This window comes from Hypanus sabinus, chromosome 22 (assembly GCF_030144855.1).
Source record: "Hypanus sabinus isolate sHypSab1 chromosome 22, sHypSab1.hap1, whole genome shotgun sequence".
Taxonomy (NCBI): Eukaryota; Metazoa; Chordata; class Chondrichthyes; order Myliobatiformes; family Dasyatidae; genus Hypanus; species Hypanus sabinus.
Window position 1 is genome coordinate 21,281,054 of NC_082727.1, and position 25,174 is coordinate 21,306,227.

At 43.3% G+C, this 25,174-nt stretch overlaps 1 protein-coding gene across 5 annotated transcripts in view; it reads right to left on the reverse strand.

Moving 5' to 3' along the window:
* Nucleotides 1-25,174, reverse strand: part of pcgf6 (polycomb group ring finger 6) — a 70,862-nt gene that overhangs the window by 22,087 nt on the left and 23,601 nt on the right. For 4 of the 5 annotated variants that reach the window (XR_009507416.1, XM_059947250.1, XM_059947248.1 and 1 more), the window contains exons 2-8: nt 23,961-24,060; nt 22,566-22,662; nt 18,808-18,863; nt 16,127-16,186; nt 13,937-14,066; nt 6,414-6,441; nt 2,572-2,670 (exon numbers count right to left, since the gene is read on the reverse strand). Coding sequence is in view for 4 of the 5 variants with exons in the window: in XM_059947250.1 (XP_059803233.1) it covers nt 2,572-2,670; nt 6,414-6,441; nt 13,937-14,066; nt 16,127-16,186; nt 18,808-18,863; nt 22,566-22,662; nt 23,961-24,060 (570 nt within the window). In the remaining variant the exon portion in view is untranslated. The remainder of the gene's footprint in view (nt 1-2,571; nt 2,671-6,413; nt 6,442-13,936; nt 14,067-16,126; nt 16,187-18,807; nt 18,864-22,565; nt 22,663-23,960; nt 24,061-25,174) is intronic. The other variant, XM_059947249.1, reaches the window with a different exon arrangement.

The window sequence follows — 25,174 nt, forward strand, 5'->3', positions numbered from 1 at the left end:
CCTTAAGGGCAAATCTTGTCTGACAAACCCACTGGAATTCTTTGAGGAAGTTATAAGTAGGATAGATAAAGGAGACGTAGTGGATGTTGTATATTTAGATTTTCAGAAGGTCTTTGACAAGGTGCCACACAAGAGGCTGCTTACCAAGTTAAGAGCCCATGGTATTACAGTAAGGTAACTGGCACGGTTAGAAGATTGGCTGATTAGAAGAAGGCAGCAAGTGGGAGTAAAAGGATAATTTTCTGTTTGGCTGCCAGTGACTAGTGGTGTTCCACAGGGGTTGGTGTTGGGACTGCTCCTTTATATGTTGTATATCAATGATTTAGATGATGGAATAAATGGCTTTGTTGCCAAGTTTGCAGATGATACAAAGATTGGTGGAGGGGCAGGTAGTGTTGAGGAAACAGGTAGGCTGCAAAAGGGCTTAGGCAGATTAGGAGAATGGGCAAGAAAGTGGCAAATGAAATGCAACATTGGAAAATGCACGCTTATGCACTTTGGTAGAGAAATAAATGTGTAATCTATTTTCTAAATGGGCAGAAAATCCAAAAATTTGGGATGCAAAGGGACTTGGGAGTTCTTATGCAGAACACCCTAAAGGTTAACTTGCAAGTTGAGACGGTGGTGAGGAAGGCAAAAGTGTTAGCATTCATTTCAAGAGGTCTAAAATACAGGAGCAGGGATGTAACGCTGAGGCTTTATAAGGCACTGATGAGGCCTCACCTTGAGTATTGTGAACAGTTTTGGGCTCTTCATCTAAGAAAAGATGTGCTGGCATTGGACAGAGTCCAGAGGAGGTTTACAAGGATGATTCCAGGAATGAAAGGGTTATCATATGAGGAACCCTTGATGGCTTTTGCCGTGTACTCTCTGGAATTTAGAAGGATGAGGGGGATCTTGTTGAAACCTTACAAATGTTAAAAGGCCTAGACAGAGTAGATGTGCAAAGGATGTTTCCAATGGTGGGGAAGTCCAGGACAAGAGGGCATAGCCTCAGGATAGAGGGGTGTTCACTTAAAATAGAGATGCAGTGAAACTTCTTTAGCCAGTGGTTGGTGAATTTGTTACCACAGGCAGCTGTGGCAGTCAGATTGGTGGTGTATTTAAGGCAGAGATTGATTGTTTCTTGATCAACCACAGCATCAAAAGTTAAGGGGAGAAGGCCAAGAGTGGGGCTGAGGAGGGGTAAAAAGGACAAGTAATGACTGAATGGTGGAGCAGCCTCAATGGGCATTTGGTCTAAATCTGCTCTGATGTCTTATGGTCTTTGATCTTCCTTGGATATTGCGTTCAGCAAACACTATGGGTAGAAGGGCTTGTTCCCATACTGTACTTTTCTATGTTCTATGACTTTTGGTTGAAACAGCAAAATTCTTGCAAACTGGAGACAAACTTGGGCAGGCTGTCCCATAGATCAGCCAAGTGTCATGTGAACATATGGAGAGAATGGGCCCTTTACATGGATGAATGAAACAGCATGTCAGTTCAAGCTGGTTTCCACTTAATGCTGTGGGGGAGGGCATAGGTGGCAGAACAATTTACCCCATAAACCCTGGGCACTCTCACTTCTCCCCCTCTCGTTAGGCATAAGCTACAAAAGCTTGAAAGCACATACCTGCAGGCTAGAGGACAGCTTCTACTCTACCATTAAAATATGACGTACGATAAAATGCACTCTTGACCTCATAATCAACCTCATTAAGATCCTGCACGTCATTGTCTGCCTGTACTGCACTTTGTGTCACTGTAACACTTTACTTTACATTCTGTTATAGCTTTCCCTTGTATTATCTCAATGCATTTTTGCAATATAATGGTCTGTATGAATGGAATGCCACACAAAGTTTTTCTCTGTACCTTGGTTCACATGACAGCAATTAACCAGATTACCACCACCTCAGTGCTTGACAAGTTCCTCACCCCACAATGAAGATGGCTCTCTGTACCCTGTGTCTGCATGTAGCCAGATCAGGACATCATAAGCAATGGGACTAGTAAAATGCATGTGACACAAGTGCTGGGAATTGACTCTCTTCAATAAGAATTTAATCATTTTCTTGATACGCAAAGGCATTACTGTTGCTGAACCCCATCCTGTGAATGGCCAACTGGGAACAGGTCGACTCACAGGAGCAGGTCAGAGGCTTTGCACCCTGCAGCAAGAGACTGAACAAAGCCTAACCTATGGCTCAGCAATGTGTTCCATTGTACTCTAACTGCCTATGTGAATACAGTTTCACCAAGAGGGCCAGTCCATCCAGGAAGAGAATTACACTTGATTGTCATTTCATCCACCACACTAACCTCTACTATAGCCATACATTGGTTCGTTACAAAATGCTAGAACTCCTCAGTGGGGCAGGTGGCCCCTGTGGACTTGACTACATTCTGGGAATGCAGTAGCTCGTTGCCACTTCCAAAAGTGAGAGTCAGTAAAAGCTGTCCTTGATCACTGGGGAACGACCTTTCTACCTCACTCTTCCAATACCATTAAAGCTCAGAGATCACACTCTTTATTCTCAGACAGAATCCCTTCAACAGCCCTTCCCACGTGCACACACAGAAGTTTACCCGATAGATGGGGTCCAATTCCAGCTTCATTCGGATAAACTTTTCTACATGTCGGATTGTTGCCTCCTCTGACACTCGGACATACTTCTTCTGCAGCGGCTGAAAGAAAAACCAAAGGATATCAACCAGGGAGCCAGAGGCAGAAAAGGTTTGACAGACTGAATGGTCAACTCTTGTTACCAGGAGCAAGACATCAAGTGCACTAATATCAATTCTTAAACCAATCACCTATAAGATCACACATATATTAAAATGGCAGTGGTTTCGTTTTCAGCTATTGAGAATTGTTAGTATGAACATAACGTAAATTTTACACTTTCATTGTGGCTTTGGTATGAGCAGCATCTGATTTGGAAAGATCAGAGGCTCAGGATGACAGCTCACATCAAGTCAGTTACTGTTTCCCTCATCTTAGCTGAAAATCTAATGACTCGTGTATCACAAGCCAAGGGAAGTCGGTTGTTAATTACACACAGGGCATTTATATGCATCTTGGTGGTGGCTGTGTTAGTTCAAGATTGGAGGGACAAAACTCCCTTCTACATGGATAGAAGGCTGCTGCCACTAGTGGAGAGGTCAAGGACTAGAGGTTATGGACATAATGTAAAGCGGAAGAGAATCAAGAGTGACAAAAGAAAGTCACCAAAGACACTCACAAATTTCTACAGATGTACATGGGACAGCACTCTTACTGAACGCCTGATATGGAGGCTCCAATACACGGGATTGAAGGAAACTACAGAGGGTCAACTTAAACCAGCTCCATAATGGGTACAGCCCTTCCCACCATCAAGATCTTCAGAAGACAGTACTTCAAGAAAGCAGTATCCATCAATAAGGACACTCACCATACAGGAACATGCCTCTTATTATTATTACCAGTAATAAGAAGACGGCATGGTGGAGGTACAGGAGCCTGAACACCCACACTTAGCGTTTTAGGAACAGCTTCTTCTCCTCGGCCATATTTCTCATTATTTCTTTTTTGCACTATTTATGTATTCATTTTTGAAACTTATTGTAATTTTTATGACTCGTGCTGTACTGCTGTTGCAAATCAACAAATTTCACAACATACATCAGTGATAATAAACCTAATTCTGAAGATCTTATTTACGCAGTACAATTGGATGCCTTGTCCGTGGGAGTTATAAGACACAGGTTTCAACATTGCCCTTTAAAGGGAAATAGATAAGTAATCAGTAAAGAAAGGTTTGCAAAATTACAGGTGAAGGGAGTTGGGGTGGAACTAGAGAGTTGCTTTGGGGACAGTTACACTGGACCTGATGCACCAAATGGCCTCCTCCTGTGATTAGCTGTGAAATTTGTTCTTTTGTTGCAGAAATACAGGCAAAACAAATCACTATAAGTTACAATAATAAATAAATAGTGTTTACTGCTGGCTAAATCTTGCAAATGAAGGCACACTCTGGTTGACCTCAGTGTCGATGATCAGACATCATCCCAGGCACAAACACAAGTCACAGCAATCCATTATCACAGCAGACAAGGGCCCTCTGAGAATGAAACCTCTGGTGGCATGCTAGGGCCCCATCTTTCTAAGTTTCCACACACTCTACTGCACCCTTCTAATGTCAAGAAAACAATAGTATTTGAACAGGGAAACCACTGTCCCTGGTACCAAGAGCACGTTCTGTGGCACCACTCTGTCAGATAGGAATCTTTTCTACAAGGATTCATAAAGGTCAAGACCTGACACAGACTGTTGGGTAATGAGGCTCAGTGATTTTGATGAAATTTTGTTTCTTTTTGCACTGATGCCTTGTTTTACACAGTCTTGTCCTTTCTCAACTGTCTTGCATAATTTGTGCAATGTATGTTTTGCACTGTCTGACTCTAGGAGCCTGTGATGGAGCTGCAAGCAGGTCCTCTGTTGTACCTTTATCTGTACCTCCCTGTACTTGTGCATTTGACAATAAACTCAATGAGAAATATCTCGGGTGATGCCAAAGGTGCTGCATCTATGAGTGCCACAAAGTGGGTGGGATGGAGCAGTGTGGACCAACATTGCTCACCACTGCAGTTCTAACACTCAGAGAACCTCCTGACAAGCAACCAAAGGTAATGTTCACAGAAATGAGTACCAGATAAAGCATCAAGACACCACTGGGTCCATGCAGTCACACACTACACTGTGAGGCTAGAAGGTACCAAGTTGTAGCACTGCGCTGTGCCACACTAACTGACCTCTGGAATATATGATTTAAGCTCAACCATCATCCGAGCTCCATTATCAGTGCCAGTGATTCTTGTAGAGGGCTTGTGTGCATTCATGCGAGACGCGCAAGAGAGTGTGCACGAGAGTGATCATGCTTAAACAAAAGAAAAAGGAAGAATGAGTAATCGTAACTGAGTATTTCCATGTTTACTGGCAGTGTACGCCAAACTCCACGTATATGAGATACTGCTTCACCTTCCCCGTTTGTAGTCAGGCAACAGTGAGCGGAATCAGCAAGAAGCAAATTCCTAACTTCAACACCAAAGTACAAATTCCAAAATGGCCTTTAGTGTCCACTGATCATCCACTATAGCTCCAATTACACAGACATCCTCAGGGTCTAGTCCATACTCTCTCCAGCATCCATCTCACTGACCAGGACTGCACTACAGAAGCAACTAGCAACTACCTACTCCTGATCCCTGTTTTCACTCAATTCTCTATTCCACAGGCTCTCTGCACATTGAGACCTTTCTCTGGCCCCATTCAGAAAAGCTTGGTGTTTTGTTGCCATTTGGTAGACAGAATGCTGACAGCTCAATACTGCAAATTATTCAGGCTGTTTCCACTTTGCACATCAGTGCTCACAAGTACATTATTTTTAAATTGAAGTTGGCAGCTATGCCAGGCCTGAGAGATTTGATGCTGACTCCACTTACAACTCGAGTAATTATTAAAAGCAGAATTATTCACAACACCAGGCTTCAATTTGAACATGTCTCCAGCACAGCTGAGGACTCACTTCTAACTCACTGGTTCAAGTGCTCGGCTGCCTTGATCAGTCTGGCAGGTGCAGGGAAGGAAAACAAGATCAACAATGAGCTCGTAGGGGAACTACAAAACGACACGCGTCTCTCTATCCGTGATTTAATGGTACTCCCAATTGTTTGTGATTCATTTAGGATTCTCAGGACACCAGCTGGATTCCAGCAAAGGAGCCTATTAAACAAGTTACGCATTAGTAGAGAGGTGCACTGTTCAGATAAATGTCCATTGTATTAAATAACCTGTCTGGCCAGAACGGTAGGATGTACACATTAGAGCTGCAATGGTGTAGGTCAACACTTCCATAGAAGATTAATTTCCTCTAGAGGCTGCAACTACTAACTGGGATACTAACAGTGTATGTGTGTAGGGAGGGAAGAACAGAGCTTGTTTCGTTGTTGTTGCTTGGTATACTCTGTATTATTATGCCAAGCATTGTGGGCATGGTATGTTGGTGTCAGAATGCGTGGCGACACTTGAGAGCTGCTGCAGCACATCCATGGTTGCGTTGATTGTTCACCCAAATAACATACCGTATGTCACTGTGAACATGTGATAAATTAATCTGAGTGTAACCCCCTCCCAGCATGGAATCAAACTTGCACAGCAGCTGTGACAGCAGACTGACCCAAAAGGAAATGACCGTCCAAAATTGCTGCATTTGAGGTTTCCCAGCAGCTGGAATTCACAAGTTTCCCTCCCAGATGAAGTTTTTTTTTGTCGTGGGCATGAGCGCTGCAGTGAGTGCTCGCTCTGCCAGTGGAGCATTATGTGCAGTGAGTGCTCGCTCTGCCAGTGGAGCATCCTGTGCAGCGAGTGTGGCTTTTTTTCCACCTACCTTGTATTCACCAATTCCAAGATCAGCCCTGTAACAACAGAACAACAACCATTAGCACAACGGCAGCTGAACGGGCTATTCATCATGGCCAGCTTATTGATGGAAAACAGGAAACGCACTCCCACTGCTGGGTGGTTCAGTAACCCAAGAATTAGGAAATGCCAATTTAAAATTCTGAACAAGAAGATATAAGGGCTGAGCAGATATTTTTTACATAAAAACACGGGAGTATTTTGGACAGAACTCCCAGCCTGTTGAGATGGGTGAAACAGAATCAGTGCATTCAGCAGGGAATTAGATGGAGTCAAGGGAGAATAATTTGCAGGGTTGTGGAAAAAGGGAGGAACAGGACTGAAAGGATGGGAGCCTCTTATGGTGCATGAACATGTAGAACAGACGGATCCGCTGACTTATTTTGTGCTATAATATTATCTAAAAATATGAGTGATCCCAGCACAAGGGGGGAGGAGGAGCTAAGAGGAATGTGGGGAGAATGAAGAACAGGATTAGCGTATGATCTGTGTAAATGGGTGAAGGGCCTGTTTCTATACTGAATCTTTATTACTCCATCATAGACTCAAGTGGATGCCAATTACATCTTTCATGTCCCTGAATGTTTTTTAAACCCCCCACCCCCCCATGAGCTTACCCTAATCACATTGCCAAAAAACCTGTTAATTTGCAAGATATTATTTGGCTTGGGCTCCTGTGTTAAGGCACCTTGTCAACCCACACACAACACTTTCGGCATATTTCCTCCACCCGCTTCATCAGTAACCAAGACTTTGTGTTGCCTGTTGCTAAGTTCAGGCCAATGTTAGAAAACTATCTGCCTGTCTAAAGTTCTGTGAGACTTGTCTGATAAAAACAGAGATCCAAAAGATCACTGATTTACTGGCAAATATAGAGCCAAGAATAGAGCCATTTTGAGATAGTGACAGGGTGTGTCATAAATGCAAACGTTTGTTATTGCAGACTGATAATAATTGTCAGTGGCAGAGCATCTCCTCCTAGACCTTGCTGTTGGTATGTGCAGCCTTGGAAATTTCAAGAAATATTAACTCATTTTCGCATTGCACTCTAGATCTCATGAGGCCATTCAACTCATTTGCTCTCCCCTTCAGTTCTGCTCACCTGACAATACCAGTGAAACAAAGCAAGGCCTCAAAGGTCCTCCAAACACAAACTGATTTTGCTCAGAACTGAGGCACAGCGGTTACAATAATGAAGTCTGCGTCAAAGTGCCAACATGTTGAAGTGACTGCTCCGGCCAGTCATCTGACTGGGACTGAGACATGCCAATGACAAACAGGCTCTGAGTGATAAACCCAGAGTCAGTTCTGGTGTCAGGAAGCATTCTCTGCACAGACTGACTCACATCTCCTGACAAACAGCCACAGGCATAAAAACTAGTAACTTTTCAGAAACAAACCCAGCTTGTGTGCATGAAGAACATTTGTGTCACTGCCCAGCCTCTGCAACAATCAGCACCCTGAGCATCGAAAGTACAGAGAGTATTAATTCTAACACAGTCTCGTACTTAGACTGCCCACTGGGTTCACAGAGTGACCAATGCAAACCCCTCACAAACTAACCACATGAGCCAAAACAATCCATGCCTTGTCATCAAATTTCTGAGGGCCACCAAGAGACAGAAACACAACTGCAACAACCAAATAAACTAAGATACTGTAGTCAGAGACTGAGTATCCGGTACAAGTGACTCACCTGAGTCAGTGCAGTTCTGTCATTGACAAACCTCAAAGGAACACTCCCCAAGTTGACCGAATGAGGCCAGTTGCAACAACACTAAAGAAATTCAACACCAACAAGGACAATCAACCCACTGGAATGGCTTTCCCTCCATCACCCTTAGCATTCAGTGCTAGTACCTCCCAAACCCACCACCACGGGCAACTGCAGACATTCCTACACGTTGTAGACTCCCCTATTTGGAAATGCATTGCTTGTTGTCCTTCATTGGTTCTGGATATAAATCCTAAAGTAAGATCCAGCAGAGGCTCATCACCACCTTCTCACGGGCACAGAGGGATGGGAAATCGTACAATCCCTGTCCAGGGCCAAATGTGGCTCAAGGAGCATACACAGCTCAGAGAAAAATATCTGATATCTTGAGATTGTTGGCACAAGTGAACTGGGTGCAACTATGTACACACAAGTCTATCTGCATCCAGTGGCAGTTAGCCAAAAAGGAAACAATGAGAGCTGAGGGCCAGTATGTTGCCACAAGTGTAAAAGGCAAAGACAACAGCCTCATGGGACCCTGAGTGATTCGGGGGGGGGGGGGAGTTTGATAAAGAAAGAGAAAGAAGCAAACAGCAGGTGAAGAACTGAAAACAGGCTGGGTCTGACAAAAGTAACGAGTTGCTACTTAAAGAAGTAATTAGAATGAGGAGTAAAATCCCAAAGCATTTTCTAAGTATGTTAAAGTCAAGTGGGTAATCAAGGTAAAAAGCCATAGAGTAGCAATCTGTACGCGAGCTCCTCCATTTTCAGAATGAAAAAGGACATTGAAATTGGAGGAAAAAACTCCTCAAATGTTTACCATTGAAAAGGAGCAGCTACAAAATATCATAGTGGGGTTAAAGGGTGGATAAGTCCCTAGGGCAGGATGAGATATATCCACGCTGGGTAGGAGGCTGCAGCAGTGACAAGCCACAGGCAGAGGCTCCTGTGTCTAATATCAGCAGTAAGGAAATAACTTGAAAGGTTTCAGAGGGACTGAATTAACCAGTGCTTGGATTCTGGATCATGCTCACTTCTCATTACTACCATCAGGAAGGAAGTAAGGGGAATGATTCAAAATAAAAAAAAAATACACCTCTGCAATGAGATATCTGAACATCCACGAATCCACAAACGCTTTTTCTTGCAATATTTTGTTTGTAAATTTATAGTAATTTAATGTTTTTACACTCTGCTGTTATCAAAAAAACAACAAATTTCACATCATATCACATTAGAGATAATAAATCTGATTCTGAGAGACAGGACTAATCAAAGATAATCATTATGGTTTAGTTAATGCAGAGCATAAGACTGAAACCTACTGAGTATTGAAAGGCCTTAACATAGAGAGCATATTTCCTATAGTGGGGGAGTCTAGGACAGAGGGCACTGCCTTAGCATACAAACATACTCCTTTAGAACAGGAGGGATTTCTTTAGCCAGAGGGTGGTGAATCGGTGGAATTCATTGCCTCAATGGCATGGAAGCCAAGTCATTAGGTACATTTAAAGTTGAGATTGATAGGTTCTGGATTAGTAAAGGTGTCAAAGGTTACAGGGTGAATAGGGACAAGGGGGATAATACATCGGCTATGATAGAATGGCTGAGCACTCTTGATGGGACAAATGTCTAATTCTGCTCATATCTTATGGCCCTGGGGAAGAGACCAAAGACTGAAAACATATCAGAAGTAGACAGGGCACACTTCATTGGTTGGGACACTTTGTACAAGGGTTGGGTCCTCATGTTACTTTTGAACCGAAGACATTGGTGAGACCACATGGGCCACACAGTATGCAACTCTGGGTATTACTAAGAACACAGGTTAGTGTGTGATGTGGAGGAAGGGATTCAGTAGGATGTTGCCTGGGACAGAGCATTTGAGTTATGAAGAATAGAGAGGCTGGGTCTGTTACCTTAGGGCAAGAGCAACTGAGTGAGGATGAATGCAGTGCACAATTATCACGGACATTATTTGGAATGGACAGAAAAAAGACATTTTCCCCACTGCAGAAGAAAACAAATCTACAGCACACAGATAGAAGGTAAAGAGAAGATGGTTTGGAGACGATTCCCCACCCTTAGTTTTTGTACTTTATAGGACACTGCTGGAGGGGTGGTAAAGGATGGTAATCTCACCGCAGTCTAACAAGTACTTAAATGAGCACCACAGTATCGACTGAGAAGGAGCAGATAGCCAGAGACTCTTCCTAGGGCACAAATGGCTATGCAAAGGGGCACAATTTTAAGGTGATTCAAGGGAGGTATAGGGGGGAATAGGTTTTTAATTTTTTTAATTTTTATTATTTATTTACACAGAAACTAGTAGGTGCATGGAATGCCCTGCCAAAGGTGATGGTAAAGATGAATGCATTAGGGACGTTTAAGAAACTGTTAGATAGGCGCATGAAAGTGTTCTGTGGGAGGGAAGGGTTAAATTAATGTTAAAGGGCAGCACAACATCATGGGCCGAAGGGCCTGTATCATGCTGTAATATTCTATGTTCATTGAGAGAAAGAAATTGGAATTAGTGGATGACTAGTAAGGAGATGATGGGCTGAAGAGCCTGTTTCTATATCATAGACTCTTTTAAATGGGATAAAAAGTGCAGAAAACAAGAGGAAGGCCACCCTTATGCATACCAGGTGTTCCACCACAGTTGAAACTGGTGCATAGGTGCCAGGTGACAACATTGGCGAGGTGCATAGGGATTCACCAGAGAATTCCTGTTGTCAGCAGAAACCCAGTGGGCTGGAATTGCTTCCTTTCGGAGGTTTAACAGAGAATTATAGGGGGCCTAGAAAGGGTGAACAGGAAGGATTTATTCCCTGACAAAGAGGTCAACAAATTTACAAGATAGGTAGCAGTTTTAAAGGAGAGTAGAGGTGTTACTTTTTTCAGCCAATGGGCAGCGAGATCTTGACCGTACTGCACGAACAGGAGGCAGAGGCTGACATCCTGCTCACATTATCATTACGTGAGGAGCCAGAACCTACAGACAGGGCTGGCATTGAAAGAAGAAACATGCAGGTGCTGGGAAGTTAAAGCTAGAGCTAAACCAAGGTAGGGACACGTTCGGCACAACTTTGTGGACCGAAGGGCTTGTATTGTGCTATAGGTTTTCTCTGTTTATTTCTGGTCAGATTCAACATGATGGACTGAATGGTTTAGTCTATAAGGGTGTTTGCTCCTGACGTACAGAAAGGGTTTCCATGGAGTATGTGTGGAAGGATTTCTCATTGACTCTGTGGTGTCTGCAGCCACCTACTGGCCACTGCCTATAAATACAGTCAAAGACCCAAACAAGATCGAACAGGGCAACTCAGTCTTGAGTCATGGTATAGAAACAAGCATTTCAGTACACTGTATCTCAAACTTTTGTAAAACACTCAACAACTAAATCATTCAGAGTCTTCCCCAACCATAAGCCCTGGATGAACCATGAGATCTGCAAACTTCTGAGGGCCAGATTGGAGGCATTCAAGTCTGGTGACCAAGAAAGTTAAAAGTCCAGGTACAATCTCTGGAAAGCCAGCTCACGAGCGAAGTGGCAATTCCTGACTACACTTGAATCAACGAAGGGTGCTTGACAGTTGTGGCAGGGCTCGAATGCTATCATCGCTTATGAAATCCTACGACATAGGCAACAACAGAGCTTCGCTTCCAGATTAACTCAATGCCTTTGACCATCAAAATATAGGGGAACCATCACAAACTCTCACAGCCTACAATAAACCTGTGACTTCAGTCTGAGGTCAATATGTGAGCAGCTTTCAGGAGGATAACCCCACGAAAGGCACCTGGCCTAGACAGGGCACATGGCCAAGTACTAAAGACCTGTGCTGATCAACTGGCTGGAATGTTCACTGAGATCTGTCCAGCGTCAGCAGTCTGAGGTACCCACCTGCTTCAAGCAGACTTCACCCATACTGGTGCCCAAGAACGTGGTAATCTGCCTCAATGACTACTATCCAGTACCAGTTACATCTACAGTGATGAAGTGCTTTGAGTGGTCAGTGATGAAATATATCAACTCCTACCTGAGAAACAACTTAGTTTTTCTTAATCTTAATTTGCTTAATCTTAAATTAACTCTTAATTTGCCTACCAATACAGCAAATGCCATATCATTGGCTCTTCACTCAACCCTGGAACTTCTGAACAGCAAAGGTGCATAAATCAGGATTCTTTTTAACAACTACAGCTTAGCATTCAATGCCATCATCCCCTCAATACTAATCAATAAACTTCAAGACTTTGGCCTCAATAGCCCCTTGTGCAATTGGATCTTTGAGTTCCTAACTTACAGATCCCAGTCAGTTCAGATTGGTAGCAACACCTCCTCCACAATCACCATCAGCACAGGTGCACCTCAAGCTTGTGTGCTTAGCCACCCTGCTCTACTCGCATTACACTTATGACTGTGTGGCTAAGCACAGCTCCAAAGTCATATTCAAGTTTGCTGTTGTAGGTCAAATCAAAGCTGGTAATGAATCAGCATATAGAAGAGAGACTAAAAAATCTGGTTGAGTGGTGCCACAACAACTACCTCTTACTCAAAGTCAGCAAGAGTCCAAGAGCCTAGTTATTGACTTCGATAGGAGGAAAACAGGGGTCCATGAGCCAGTCCTTGTTGGAGGATAAGAAGTACAGAGGGTCAGCAACTTTAAATTAATTGGTGTTATCTTTTCGGAGGACCTGTTCTAGATGTATAATTGCAATTATGAAGAAAACACTGCAGCTTCTCTATTTCCTTAGGGGTTTGCGAAGGGTCAGCACACCATCTAAAACTCTGACAAACTTTACAGATGTGTGGTGGAGAGTATTTTGACTGACTTCATCACAGCTTGGTATTGAAACACCAATGCCCTTGAATGGAAAATCCAACAAAAATTGGTGGATATGGCCTGGTCCATCATGGGTAAAGCCCTCCCCACTACTGGGGACATCTATACAGAGTGTTGTTGCAGGAAAGCAGCATCCATCATCAGGGACCCCCACCACCCAGGTCATGCTCTCCTCTCACTGCTGCCATCGTGAAGGTGGTACAGGAGCCTCAGAGCTTACACCAGCAGGTTCAGGAACAGTTATTACCACTCAGCCATCAGGCTCTTGAACCAAACTCAACTTGCCCCATCATTGAAATGTTCCCACAATCTATGGACTCACTTTCAAGGACTTTTCATCTCGTTCTCGATATTTATTGTTTATTTATTATTATTTTTTATTTGCAGTTTGTTGTCTCTTACACACTGGTTGAACACCCAAGCTGATGGGGTCTTTCTTGATTCTATTATGATTATTATTCTATTATTGATTTATTGAGAAAATTAAATCTCAGGGTTATATATGGTGACATATATGTACTTTGATAATAAATTTACTTTGACCTAAACCTCCACTGCCCTTGGGTACAGAATTGAGTACAGGTGAAGAAATGTCTTCCCATCTCAGTTGTGGCTACCAACCCCTTTTCTGAGAAGGTGAACCCAGGTCCTGAGCCTCTCCCAGCAAGTCCTGTCAGAATTTCAATAGGACCACAAGTTAGTTTAATCCCTTTTATATGATAACCCTGTCATACCAGGAATCACTGTGATGAAATGTTGCTGAGAATACCTCCTTCCTTAGGTTAGGAGACCAGAACTGCACACAGTTCCAGCTATGGCCTCTACAATATCTTCAATTCTTGTAATCAACTCCTTTTGCAATAAAAGCCAATGCGCTACCTTTCTAACTGCTGGTTTACTGACACTTATCTGTGAGACATGACTCACCCAATGAACTCAAGCACCAAACAGATGTCAAGATGAGGCAGAGGGTCCCCTGGTGGAGCCACACACAGCGACAGCTTTTTACTCAGCGATCGGATACGGCGCACTTTACTGTTACCAGGTACCTGGACAACTGGACAGCAGAGAACCAAACAAAACCAAGTGATCAGGAGAAAACAGTACACAATTTGCATTTATAGTAAACCATCACAAGGTGTCTCACTGCAATGCCATCAAGCAGGTCTCAAAGAGGATACAAAGACAGGCAGTGAAAGATATCACTATAGGATTTATGAATCCTGTTGAGGGGGGAGCAAGGAGAGTGATCATGGGTTCTTCAATATGCAGGAAGCTGTGAAAATCAGTTTGGTAGTACAGCAAAAGAAATTTGTGGAATGTCCATTAGATAGCTTTGCAGAGCAGTTTGATCTGGAGACCACTGGGGAACAGCCATTTTTGCATTTGGTCTTGTGTGCTGAGATGAATATGATCAAGCGAGCTTAAGGTGAAGGAACCCTTAGGACAAGGGTCACCAACCTTTTTTGCACCGCGGACCGGTTTAATATTGACAATATTCTTGTGGACCGGCCGACCGGGTGGGGGGTGTTAATCACGACCGGAATATAGATGGTAAGTCAACTTAAGTCACTTATAAGTGGCTAATGTACTCAATTTCGTTTCTGAAAGGGTTTATCTAACGTATTTAATATTAAACACACAGTGCATATTTTCCTAGGTTGAATATAATGATATATCAATTATAACTCACTTATAAGTCAAAAACATCATAACATTTAAGTAACGTTTGGATATTAAACACACGGTGCATATTTTCCTCGTCTGAACATATAAAATCATTGCAACACACTAGTGAGAGGACAAGATAAGGGCTGGAGGTCCCCATACCGGGGCCGCGGCAGTCGCAGTCCGGAGAGAGCAGCCGAGGAGTGTGACAGGACGTGTGTCTGCCACCCCCCCCCCCACCACCGTAGGTAGGTAGGATCTATTGGCCGACAAAAGTTTGGCTCGAGGGATGACTTTCAGTAGATAGCAGCGAGGTAGCTGCTCTGCTACTGAGCCCAAATTAGGTCATCTGCAAATATTTTAGCACCGGATTCCCGACCAATATTCAGTGTGTTAAACAGGTTTAGAGGCGGCGCCCATCTGTCCGCGCACCAGGCCAGTAGCAATGGCACTTCTCGCCAGCCGCACAAGGCGGCCGGTTACCCGAGGCCAACCAGTGATCCCTGGCGTGAGGGCATCACTGCGTTTAGGCGACTGATGACCTTGCGAGGGTAATAACTTTGCGTGCGTAATGACCTCGTGTGCGTTCAAGTTCAACAGTGGGTGTGACAGGGAATGAGGAAAGGTGCAGCTGACTCATATTGTTTCATATTGCCAAATCATATTGTTTCTTCGCAGCCCGGTGGTTGGGGACCACTGCTTTAGGATATGGTATTGTTTTGAGGATGGATGTACTGGCCCTGGAGGGTCCAGAGGAGGTTCACATGAAGGATTCCAGGATGAAAGGCTTCGCATAGCAAGAGTATTTGATATCACTGGGTCACCACTCAATGGAATTCAGAAGGATGAGTGATGGGAATTTTGCACTGAAATCTATCGATAACTGAATAGAGCAGACATTGAAGGGATGTTTCCCTTAGTAAGAAAGTCAAAGACTCAAGCAATAAATCTCAGAATAGAAGAATAACCCTTTAGAACAGAGGCAGAATTTCTTCAGCCAGAGAGTGGTGAATCTGGGGAATTTACTCCCACAGACAGCTGTGGAGGCCAAATTATTGGGTGTGTTTAAGGCAGAGATTGATAGGTTCTTGATTGGTATGGAGTTAAAAGGTTACAGGGAGAAGGTGGAAGAAATGGGTTAAAAAAAAATCAACCACTCAATGGAACAAATAGCCTAATTTTACTTCTATATCTAATGATGAAGAGGGAAGATGTGGGGAATGGGGGGGAGAGGAGGTTCGGGGGTAGGATGAAAGATCAGAGGGGAGAAGGAGCCCTGAAACAGATCAAACACACCATGAGCTAACACAGAGTTGGATGATGTTATAGGAAGTAGGTGATCACATTGAAGAAACACATGAAGAGTACAGTTGAAGCTGGTCACTGGCCTGTGAGAGAGAGCGACAGAAGAAATTATATTTATTTTGGAGGCAATTTCTGATCACACACCTGGCTTAGGGACCTCAAGCCCTCTCTCTCTGTAGAATTCATGTAGTCGTCTTTTCTCACCTGGATTTTAAAAAAAAAATCACATGACTTCAGAAAATCTGACTTTTGACCATCAAATCAGTCAAATTCCACTGGAGTCTGAGTGGAACAAATGGAGTTAACCCAACTACCCACAGAGGGACAGCGAGAACAAACCCCACTGCTCAGCCACCTGGAGTGGAAGAGCAAAGGTTAACCCACTGCCCAGGCTACTTGGAACGTGAGAGCAAGTGTTAGCCCCACAGCCCAGAGTGGAGTAGGAAGGGTTAACTGTTATGTTCTGTAAGGTGTGAGTCTGGAATACATGCACATTAATTTCATTTTTACTTTAAGCAAGGCATGGACATATGATTTGGAGGCATGATTGTGTATGCCATTCATGTACTTTTACATCTAACATGTAATGAATTACCTAAACAAAGAGTGCTTAATCAAACAATATATTTATAATATTACTCAAAAATTACTGAAATATTAAATACACATTAACTTCCTCTTAAAGCACCCAGAGTGGGCAGCAAAACCTAATTCTACTTCCAGAGCATGCAGAATGGGACAGCTGGGATTAATCCTACTGCCCACCACACCCAGTCAGCTATGGTAATGATCATAACTTGTGCATAGCAAAAGAGGATACTGGACTGCTGAAAAATGATGCTGGGGAGGTAGCAATGGGAGATAAAAACATAGTGGATGAACCTAATGTATTTTGCACCAGTTTTTACTGTGGGAGACACTCATAATCAGATTGAATATCACCGTCATATGTTGTGAAATTTGTACTGCAATAACTGCAGTAGTAGTACATTGCAATACATAATATAAAACATAATTATATATTTTAATACATTAAAACATTTATATACCACTTCGAGAGTGCCAGGAGGCAGAAGTCTGTATAGTCATTATTACTAGGGAGAAGGTGCTTGGGAAGCTGAAAGGTCCAAAGGTAGGTAAGTCACCATGAACAGACGGACTACACACAAGAGTCTGAGAGAGGTAGTTAAAGAGATTGTGGTGGCATTCATCTTTTAAAAATCATTAGATTCTGCAATGATTCCGGAGGACAGATAAATCGTAAATGTCCCTCCACTCTTTAAGAAGGGAAAGAGTCAAAAGAGTCAACTTTTAGCCAGTTGGCCTGACTTCAGAGTTTGGTAAGATGTTAAGAGTTCATTATTAAGGATGAAGTTTCAGGATACTTTTGGCACATGATAAAATAGGCCAATCTTGCCTGACAAATCTGTTGGAATTCTTTGGGGAATTAACAGGCGGGATAGATAAAGGAAAGTTGGTGGATGTTGCTTACTTTAGTGTTCAGAAGGCTTTTGACAAGATGCCGCTGCTAAACAAGATAAAAGCCCACGCCATTACAAGAAAGATGTAAGGAAGATTGGCTGACTGACAAGAAGCTGAATGGGAATGCAGGAATTGGTGTTGGGCCTGCAACTTTTCACCATATATGTTGATGACTGAATTGACGGCTTTGTGACTAAGTTTGATACAAAGAAACGTGGAGGGGCAGGTACTGTTGCAAAAGCAGGGTGTCTGCTGAAGAACTTAAACAGATTAAAGAAATGGACAAAGAAGTGGCAGATGGAATACAGTAGGTAAGTACATGGTCATGCATTTTGGTAGAATAAAGACATAGGCTATTTTTTTAAATGGACAGAATTCAGAAATCAGATGTGCAAAGAGACTTGAGATCCTCGTGCAGGATTCCCTAAAGGTGAACTTTCAGGTTGAGTCAACAATAAGGAAAGCAAATGCAATATTGTCATTAATTTCTAGGGAATTAAAATATAAAAGCAAGAATGCCATGCTGAGGCATTATAAGGTAATGGTCACACCATATTTGGAGTACTGTGAGCTATTTTGTGCTCCATATATAAAAAAGGATGTGCTGGCATTGGAGAGAGTCCAGAGAGGGTTAACAAAATTCTCAGGACTGAAAGGGTTAATATATGAAGAGGTTTGAAGGCTCTGGACCTGTACTCGCTGCAGCTTACAATAATAAGGGGAGATCTCTTTGAAACCTAACAAATATTGAAAGGCCTAGATACAGCAGACTTTGAGAGGATGTTTCAAATAATGGGAGAGCCAAGGTCCAAGGGGCACAGCCTCAGAATACAATGACGTCCCTTCAGAATGGAGATGAGGAGGAATCTCCTTAGCCAGAGGGTGGTGAATCTGAGGAATTCAGTGCCACAGATGGCTGTGGGGGCCGTCATTGGATATACTTAAAGCAGACGTATATTTAAAGATAAGCTCTTGATTAGTCAGGAGGTCAAAGGTTACGGGGAGAAGGCAGGAGAGGGGAAATAATTCAGCCATGATCGAATGGCAGAGCAGACTTGATGGATCAAATGGCCTATCTCTGTTCCTACATCTTATGGTTAAGTGCTCTTTCTGATTTAGAGATACTCCAGCACAACTCCGTGTAGTGTCTGCTGCCTTCCATGATGAGGAGGGAAAGGTTCCAAACGAAGGGAAAAGAAGCTGCATTGTGGCATTGTTCTGATGCTGCAGTCTGCACACACAGCACATGTGCTGAGCCAAGGATCTGTGAGTCCCACCACTACTGTGAAAGTGAGCACTCATACTGACCTCCACAATTCATTCAACGTGATCACTCTACTTACTGCTCTCCAGGTTGGGCACCAGCTTGTAAACAATGTCTTGCAATTTTCTGTCCAGCCTGGAAAATAAACATAAGTTATGCACACATGACAACAGAGTGAGTGTGCAGTGTCCAGCAGAGAGATTGGAAGGTGGGAGTCAGAATCCAAGCATATTCCTTAGGGTTAGCAAATGGGAGATGTGGTCACCAAAGGCAAGGGAGCTGGTGCAGGAAGCCATCAGGAAAGTTCTGTAACACCAACTGAGACTTGATGAGATGCAGATTCAAATGGGTGGTGACGGTGATGGGATAAGGAATTGAGGAAAGGAGGCGGCAGTAAGAGGGTAGGGATAGGGACGTAGGGCCATTGATAGAGAAAGTAAAGGCATAAATTATTTTCTAAATGGGAGAAAATTCAGAAATAAGAGGTATAAAGGGACTTGGAAGTCCTCATGCAGTATTCCCTAAAGGTTAACTTGCAGGTTCAGTCAGTAGTAAGGTAGGCAAATTAGCATACATTTCACGACAACTAAAATATATAAGCAAAGATGTAATGCTGAAGCTTTATAAGGCATTGGAGTTTTGAAAGCAGTTTTGGGCCCATATCTAAGAAAGAATCTGCTAGTATTGGAGAGGATCCCAAGAAGGTTTATAAGAATGATCCTAGGAACAAAAGGGGTTCACACATGAGGAGTGTTTGATGACCCTGGGCCAACGCTCACTGGAGTTTAGAAGAATGAAGGGGAATTTCATTGCAAACTATCAAATATTGAAAGGCCTAGATAGGGTGGATGTGGAGAGGATGTTTCATATGGTGGGGAAAGTCTAGGACCAAGATTAAGGATTATTATTTAGGATAGAGTTAGTGGGTATTAGTGTTGATCAGCCCCACTGCTTGGGGAAAGGATCTACTACGAAGCCTTCTCCCTGAAGGGAGTAGGACAAACAGTGCATGAGCAGGGTGGGTGGGACCCTTCAAGATGTACTGGTCCTTTTCCGGTACCACTCTTTATATACGTCCTTGATGGTGGGCAGGTAGAAGTCACAGCCTCAGAATAGAGGGACATCCATTTAGAACAGAGATGAGGAGGAATTTTTTTTTAAGCCAGAGGATGGTGAATCTGTGAAATTCATTGTTACTGATGGCTACAGAGTCTAAGTTATTGGGTATATTTAAAGCAGAGGTTTGTAGGTTCTAGATTAGTCAGGGTGGCAAAGCTTATGAGCAGTAGGCAGGAGAATAGGGCTGAGAGGGATAATCAGCCATGATTAAATGGCAAAAGACACTTGATGGGCTGAATGGCCTAATTCTGCTCCCATGTCTTATGGCTTTATGATCTTGTCAGCTTTCAAAGCAAATTACTTAAAAGTGGTCCCCAACTATAATCCATCAGGTCTGATATTTACAGGCTATGGGGTCGGTTTGATTATTGCTGGGAAGTTACCAGTATATATTGTGTTTACTTTTAGTATTGGGATCAGTTATTAATGTCACATCTACCTAGGTACAGTGAAAATCTTGTATACTGTCCATACTGATCAATTCATTACATAGTGCATTAAGATAGAACAAAATAAAACAATGCAGAATAAAGTGTAAATGCTACAGAAATATTGTATGAGTGAATTTTTATTTCATATCTCAATTTTTTGGTAGTGATTTATGAATTCCGTAAGGGTGAATTACTTTGTGGGGGTTGTTTGTACTGAAGAACAGAGAGATATTGGTGGACAAGTCCAGGGATGCCTGAGGGTGGCAGAACAGATAGGTAAGATGGTAAAAGCAGCACGCAAGAGAGCAACACACATAAAATGCTGGGGTAACTCAGCACGCCAGGCAGCATCTATAGTGGGAAAAAACAGTTGACACTTTGGGAGGAAATCCTTCATAAGGTTTGGAAAAGAAGGGGACAGAAGCCAGAATAAGAGGTGCAGAAAGGGGAGTGAGAGATGTGTTTTCATTAGCCAAAGGATAGCACAGGAGGACCCTAAGGCTATGGTACAACTTTATAAAACACTGGCTAAGCTACAAATGCAGTATTGTGTACAGTTCTGGTCATCACACCATGGAAGGACATGACTGTATTGTTGTCTGAAGTGTTTCAGCATTGAGCAGAGGCTGGATAGACCGGGTTTGTTTCCCTCAGGGAGGGTGCCTGGTGCAACTTTTAATAGAGAATACAAAATTAGGAGGGCAGAGACAGCTTAATCACAGGAATCTCTTTCCTATATAGAACTAGAGAACAGAAGTTTAAAGTGAGGGATAAGAGGTTTAGAAGGGATCTCAGGAAGTTTTCTTTCCCTAGTGGTAGTTGGTAACTGGAATACACTGCCTGAGGAGCTGCTGGAGGCAGAGACTCTTACAACAGATACGATATATCTTAAAGCATTCTATCCAGATGGTTCACAACTTGGTATGGTAACTGCACTGCAAATGACCACAAGAAACTATGGAGACTTGAGGACACAACCCAGTCTATCACAAAAACCAGCCTCTCCTCCATGAACACTGTCTACACTTCACGCTGCCTCAGGAAAACAACTTGCAAAATCAAAAATATTCTCTCTTCTCCCTGCTCCCAATGGGTGATGCAAAAGCCTGAAAGCATGTATCACAAGGCTCAAGATCAGCTTTTACCCCGCTGCTATAAGAGTCTTAAACAGTCCTGTATGATAAGATGGACTCTTGACCTCACACTCATCCTTGTCATGATCTTCCATGTTATTGTCTACCTGCACTTTTTCTGTAATTGTAACAATATTCTACATAATTAATGCTTTGCCTCATACTACCTCAATACACTATTTTAATGCACCATTGAAACACCAAGACAGAGAAGGCTATGTACAAGCACAGGTAAATAGGATTAGAACGGAAAGGTAGCTGATGTCCGGTAGGTACATGGTGGGTCAAAGGATCTGTTTCTGTGCTGTATGACTTTATTTTTCTACTGAGCCTCCTTAGATTCTGCATCTTCACCCTCAACTATATCAGAGTGTTAAAGGAATATCGCAGTGAGGATGTTTACCAATCTATGTACTGTCCCCAACTCGGATAATTCACAGTGTAAAGGAACGTCTCTATGTGCTGTCCCCAACTGGGATAATTCACAGTGTAAATGAACATCACAGTCTGGGATGTGCACCAGTCTATGTGCTGTTCCTAACTGGGATAATTTAGAGCAGTCCGGGACGTACACCAGTCTATGTACTGTCCCCAACTGGGATAATTCACAGTGTAAGTGAACATCACAGTCCAGGGTGTACACAAGTCTATGTGCTGTTCCTAACTGGGATAATTTATAGTGTAAATGAACATCACAGTCCGGGATGTACATTGGTCAATATGCTGTCCCTAACTAGGATAATGCACTGAGTGACAATGGGCACCAACATGAGTACCATTACACTTTGCTAAACACCACCACTGCCCAGCAATTACACTGGAGGATTCAGTGGTAGCTGAAGTGGCTTTGGGAGAGAAACGTCACTGAACCCCTCCACCCCATTACTTTGTCAATCACTCGCAGCAACTCATAGCTTCTCTCAATGCCCCTCTCCCACCGGTCCCTATTATCTATCCATCTCTCATCACCCAAGCCCTCACACAGAACGCCCACATCCATCCTCAGAGAGTGCGGGCCCCTAGATGCCTTCTCACTGCACCCCTTGTCCCCTCGGATTAGTGATCGCCATAAACCCCTCCCCTGCACCAGGAGCCCATCAGACGCAGCTCTACTGTTCCAGTGTGACATGCCCCCATTCTTTCTCCCCACTCACCTGATGTTGTACAGCGGCTGTGTCTGGTGAACAATAATGTTGCACTTTGGACAGCGGTTGCTGTTGTCAAAATGCTTCACGATGCAGCTCTTACAGACTGCAGAAACACAAGGCAGGGATTCACAATGGAGTAACATCGGCATGGGAAAAACAAGTCAAAATGAGAAGTTCCAACAACAGACAGGATGAGAAACAATAACCTGAATGATAGCAGGACACGTGGTGTGACAGGGTGATTCCTAGGGTGAGGGTTCAGCTGGAGTCAGCTCATCAAACACTCAGGATCCAGACTGTCAGGACAGACAATGAGAGTCACAGTAACACAGCACAAAGATAGGCCCCTGGGTCCAGCTGGAGAGGGCAGAGTCTCAGGAGAGGAGGCAGACATTTAAGGCTGATGAAATCTCAGCATGCAGAGAGTCATTCAGTCGTTGGAGTTCTCTGTCGCCAGCACATCCGTGAACATTCAGGACAAGAGGGACAGATTTTTGGGTGTTTAGGGAATGGAGGATGTTGGGAATTGAGAGGAAACCAGAGTTGAGGGAGGGAATTATCCTCAGACTCACTGAACAGTGGAGCAGGGTGAAAAGGCTGAGAGGGGAGAAATCTAAAGTGAGGCTGCAGGGATGACGACAGGGAGCATTCATTCATCAGAAGACTGAAGGAAAGCTGGAGATCCCTCCTCTGAGAAGCAGTAGGTGCTGGCAGTCAGAGGGAAACTTTGAACCTGAGACTGATGTTTTCGTTAAGCACCATGATATGGGGATAAAACGGACAGACAGAGTTGGTCACAGCAGCTGTGACCTCACAGGGTAATGAAACAGTTTCCAGAAGCTGAATGGTTGTTTCCTGGTATTTTACTGTGTTTATCTCTGTTGCATTGCCCATATAATGCTAACTACAAAGTACTTTGTCTTCGGTGAAGCAAAATGAAAAGGGTACTGCTGGATTTGATCAGAACAGTGAGATAGTTCTCCATTGTGCTCATTACCGAAGTGTTGGGACTCCCAGCACCTGACTCATGCACAGCAACCTCCCACAAACAGCAGCATGACAATTACCAGTAAACTGCTTTAGCACTGTTATTGAGGATTAAACATTGGCCCCAGGATACCAGAAAAAAAAACTGCTCCATTCTTTTCAAAGTATTATTACAAGATCTTTCACATTTACCCAAAAGGACAGACAAGATTTTGGTTAAAGATCTTCCTCAGCTAGGCTATGTGATCTCCCAGTAGTGCACTGTCCACGAGTCCACAACTCTGTATTTGGTCTGGCAGAGAGGACTGTGTCACTTGTCACATCTGTGAGGGATTTCCTCTCTGTATAACATGGCAGATTACATTTTAGGTGAGCAGTGGGAAGTGTCCGGCCAGTGAGAGCGCAGCTACTTACAGGTGTGCAGGCACTCAGTGATAGTAGTGGCATCAATGAAGTAGCCCCCGCAGATGGGACATAGGATGTAGGGATTCACGTCAGCCAGGCAAATACTCTGCTGGAACAAAAACAGATTCTCTCAGTACCTTTCTCAGCCTGGAAAATGGATCTGTTCATCTAAAAGTCAGTACCCAAAGCCCAAATGTGCAGCAGCACTTGTATCCTGCACTGAGAACCATTGCCTCTAGTCCTGACATACTCAGGTTATACTGTAAAGCACATCAATTGTCCACAGGTTGTCCAGTGGACCATACCCACCCTGCTAACGATACAACGATCCCCTCATCTTTCATTCACTGCCTTTGAAAACATTTTTAATGGATGTCTATCTAATTTTTGTAAGCAAATGGTCAACAGGTTTGTGAAAGAGTATATGTGAATTTGATGCCTCCCTTGTCCGGGATATGTGAAATATCAAAATCAGGATCCAGCTATTCAGAACCAAGAAGACAATGAGGGCATAGTCAAAAATATGTGCACAGTCTTCTTCCCAAGGCTGGGGAATAAAGAAACCAAGGTTCTTCTTAAGGAGAGCTATTTAATAAGAATCTGAAGGGCAACATGTTCATACAGATGGTGGTCAGTAAATGGAATGAGCTGTCAGATGAAGTGGTTGAGGCAGGTGCATTAACAACATTTAAAAGACACTTTGACATGGATAGGAAAGGTTTGGAGTTATATGAGCCAAGCATAAGCAAATGGGACTAGCTTGGAGAGGAACCTTGAATCTTGATGGACGGTTGGACGAAAGGACCTGTTTCCATGCTGTATGACTCTATGACAAGAAAGGTCTTCAAAATAAAGATGGCAAATATTTGGAATTCTCCACTCAAAAGAGGGCTCTGGAGGATAAGCTGAGGTCCTGAAAATCTGCCCAGGTCATCTACTGTATCTGGTGCTCCCAAAACAACCTTCTCTACATTGGTGAAGCTTGAAGTAAACTGGGCATTGGTTTGTCGAGCACCTCTCTTCCATCTGCAAAAAAACTTAATTTCCCAGTGGTCAACCATTTTAATTCCTATCCCCACTTAGAACATAGAACAGTACAACACAGGAACAGGTCCTTCTGCCCACTATGTTGTGCCAAATCAGCTAAAAAGTAAATCAAAAAACCCCTCCTACCTACACAATGTCCATATCCCTCCATCTTGCCCACATTTATGTGCCTATCT